The 3,934-nt window shown below is 44.1% G+C and overlaps 1 protein-coding gene across 1 annotated transcript; it reads left to right on the forward strand.

Annotated features, from left to right (window-relative positions):
- The first annotated feature begins 785 nt into the window (after positions 1-785).
- On the forward strand, positions 786-1,832 carry LOC125314869 (probable inactive receptor kinase At1g48480). Its single transcript, XM_048278120.1, has one exon. The coding sequence runs from the start codon at positions 786-788 to the stop codon at positions 1,830-1,832; it is 1,047 nt and encodes a 348-aa protein (XP_048134077.1).
- Positions 1,833-3,934: the final 2,102 nt, after the last annotated feature.

Consider the following 3,934-nt stretch of genomic DNA (forward strand, 5'->3'; position numbering starts at 1 on the left):
CGTCGCAAAATAGATTAGCGACGAATTTTTCCAAAATTTACGTCGCTAAATTCGTGGCTAAAACCTTCCATTTTTGTAGTGCATGGCCTTTGCACGCGAGGGCCCTCCCTTTGCGATAATGAACATTGATACCAATTCTTTGGCATAAGATACTAGATGCAATCTAAGCTACATTCGTGCGTTCATGTACCAATTGGAGTATCACAACAGGCAGCCAAAAGTATGAAGGCAGAATTATAGAGCTTTTACAAGTTGACTCAATCTCTTATTGTGTGTTATTTTAGTTCCAAGATGATCCAATGCACCAAATTCCCTATGCTTCTAGCTGGGTTGGGTCTTCATCTGGTTCTAGCAATTGATTAGGTCATTAGAGTTCATATCAATTGTCTTATATTCGATATTAGCATAATGCCTAAATATAGTCGCACGGATGTTCTGTACAAATTGCCTTGCTGCTGAAAAGAATTAAGATTAATTTGAAAGAAAAACAAGATAGATTAATGTGATTAGTGGCGTTTTTACTTGATGAACATTAATAAGTGATTAATAAATCTCGTACATATATTCAAAATGACTTGGTGTATATATAAATTTTGTTTTCACATTCTCCTCCATCTTAATGCCCAAGTAATGGACTTGGATATGTTGCAGCCCAGTGCCGTTGACCTCCTGATGGTAAACGAAGAAAATGGGATGAGAGGTGTTGTGCTTGGGTGGTGAAGTGGAGAGCCAGAGCCAACGTGCGCATTGGAATTTGCTATCACTGGATAAGAAGTGACGCCGCGATGAACAATCTGTGGCGGAGGATCGGCAAAAGGAAGAGCAGCAGCAGTAAATCGTCGTCGGACAAAAATGCGACTCAGAACAAGCTGGTGTTGTTGGGGAACCCGGCAAAGAGGTTCGATTGGGAGGATGTTAAGAGGGCCAATTGGGAGGTGTTGGGGGAAGGGACGGTCGGGACGACTTACAAGGTTGATCTGGAGGACGGGACCACCACGGTGGTCGTGAAGAGGCTCAAGGATGTTGTCTTGTCGGCCGAGGATTTCCAGGACGCGGTCGAAGCTTTGGGAGCGATGGACCACGAGAACCTGCTCCCTCTGAGGGGCTACTACTACAGCAAAGACCAGAAGTTGCTCTTGTACGATTACATGCCCCTGGGAAGCTTGTCGGACCGATTGCATTTTGAATACGATGAATGGCGACGGCCCTCCCTGAGCTGGGAAGTCAGGCTTTCGATTGCCCTCGGAGCTGCCCGGGCCATCGAGCACCTGCACGCCCAACGTCGTCCCAATGACCACCACGGGAACATCAAGTCATCCAACGTCCTCCTCACGCCGTCCTACGAGGCCCGGGTCTCCGATTGCGGCCTTGCCCTCCTCGCAAGGTCTTCCCAGTCGGGTGGGGCCCACCCGTTACTGGCGGATGTGTACGGCTTCGGGGTGTTTCTTCTGGAGCTCCTGACCGGTAAGCGGCACACCCTGCCCCGCCTATGGGAGGAAGGTGTCGATCTTCCTGCGTGGGTCCAGTCAGTTGCTCGTGAGGAGGGGACTGCTCAAGTTCTTGATGCGGAGCTGACTGAGCTCTGGGACGTGGCGATGAGATGTGTATCCTCGAATCCGCATAGGCGCCCTTGGATGTCTATCATACGGAAAAAGATCGAGGAGCTGTGTAGCCATGTCGGACAGCAAGGTGGGGACTCACAGTCCGACAAGGTCAGCGAAGGGACCGACTGTGAGTCCCCATCTTCTTTGCTTATTCCTAGTCCAGACGAAGACAGGGACTCTCAGCTCGGCCAATTCAGCGAACTGAACAATGATATGTATACTCGGTGAGTTGATTTAGAGACTGGCAGAAAAGCTTCGCTGCCTAACTACATGACTCCTTTTAGCAACATAAGATCAATTTAATCAACTCCAATGTTCTCCATAGACAAGTTAATTAGCGAGGAAGTGTATGTCAAACTAAAGAAGAGGAGTTGGGAAGAAGGGATAGAAACACGCGAGTTTTGCATCTTTGATGTAATTGAGAACAGTAAGGAGTTTCAGGTCATTGATTACTTGTATAGTAGGGAAAACAAGTAAGGGTAACTGCCTACTAACAATCTCTCATGCAATAAGAGAAGGCTTCACTGAAAATAAATGAATTGATGACACAGCTTCCCCTAGCCCAAAGTGAGGTGTCACAATCCGCAAAAAGAAATGTGTAAATGGTCCTGGACATGTCGAACTGGATCGCTTCTGGATTTCCCTTCTCGATGTAGGTGCTACTCTACTTCTTTCAAGATGCTTTACTTGAAGAAACTTGATTTAATAAATCCGATAATACTTGGTGAACCGTGGCCTTACCTAGTAGATACTTTTCGCAGGAAATCACCAGGTGGGATTCTGGAAGTTTCTGAAAGAGTTTTTGGTAAGTTTTTTAAATGTTCGATACTGGTCTCTTGATAATTTGGAAGTGTCACATTGGCAGGGTACCATATTCTACCTACTTTATTTTGCTTTAGTGTTCTGGTTTCACTGAGCTGGTATTAATGGCCTCTACTTTTTGTATTCTATGATGTACCTTCTCTTGGGACAAAGGGACTTCAACAATAGTAGAATTATCAGGAAGCCTCTTTGGTTTGGCAAGAAACAGTTTAGTTAATGATATGCTTCTGCTAAACCATTCGTGGCATACTGTTGCCATAGTAATTTTGCAGAAGCATTTGTGCTTTTTTCTTCTTGGTGCAAAATGGGGCTCCACAAAAATCAAGGATGGATTTCATAGTCTAGGATAAGAGACAACCTGTTTCCTGCAGAAGCAGAGTAACATCTGACTAGATGTCTACTGAGCTGACATCATTGGCCTCTAGCAACAAACAGTGATTAGCAAGCAACCTTGCATAAGCATTACTTACCTAATAAATTGTTTCGTGTGCCCTTGCAGTCGCTTTTGATTAACTTTGCCTGCCAAGTAAGGTGATGTTGATGTTGATGTTGAAATGGATATTATTTGATTTGAAAGGCTGGAAAGCTTAGAAAGCCTAGGAGTAGAAAGAAGTATACTTAGGTGGAGCTAACATGATACAAGCACTTTCTGTGATTGCTTCCTTGTTAATCACAGGCTCTTGCGGATGCTACAGTCTAGTCATAAATGCATATTTCACCGTTCCCAAATAAATTGGCTGGTGAAAGGCCATAAGCATTCATTAGTTGATTCATCACTTCTCTGGAAATATCAATTGACGGTTGCCTGGGTCGTGCGACGTCAGGCCTGGCACTGCATCTCTATGGAGATGATTTGCATTACATGGGTTTCCTAATTTGCAAGAACCTTTCCTAGTCACTCTTTTCTGGAAGTTTATGAGTTCATTTCTTCGGTTTCGTTTCTAAACAACTTTTGACAGCATAGCAAGTCATCACACGTGATTTGGACGCTATCTTGAGTGGGTACTTAATTTTACCTCTAGAAGTAAATTGATTGCATAGTCTATCATGTTTATAATGTGCCCAAAGGAACACACACTCGATGATAGATGTCTCCTGTAAGCTTCATCTATATTTGTGCGATAATCTTACGCACATACTAATTTACATATGTGGATGTGGATGCAGTGTTTGAATACTGTCTTACCACGGATTGGTCCTTTTTGGGCCAAATCACCAAGGACTGGTTAAAAGATGAAGAGTATGAGTATTGCATGAGAGGCATAGTTGCAAAAATCCAAGACCAATGTCCTGCTGCCTCTTTAATGGTGCTCAATTTTGGAGAGCAAGAAAACCAAAGCCAAATGGCTAAAGTGCTGTCTGAAAATGATATAACTGTCGTGGAACTCCCTCAAAATTTTGGAGGTTGCCCCATACCGAGAGTGGAGATTATCCATAACTTCTTGAGATATGCCGATGAATGGTTGTCATCTGATACGAGAAAGAACGTGCTGTTGATGGATTGCCAA

Source organism: Rhodamnia argentea, chromosome 4, assembly GCF_020921035.1.
Source record: "Rhodamnia argentea isolate NSW1041297 chromosome 4, ASM2092103v1, whole genome shotgun sequence".
NCBI lineage: Eukaryota > Viridiplantae > Streptophyta > Magnoliopsida > Myrtales > Myrtaceae > Rhodamnia > Rhodamnia argentea.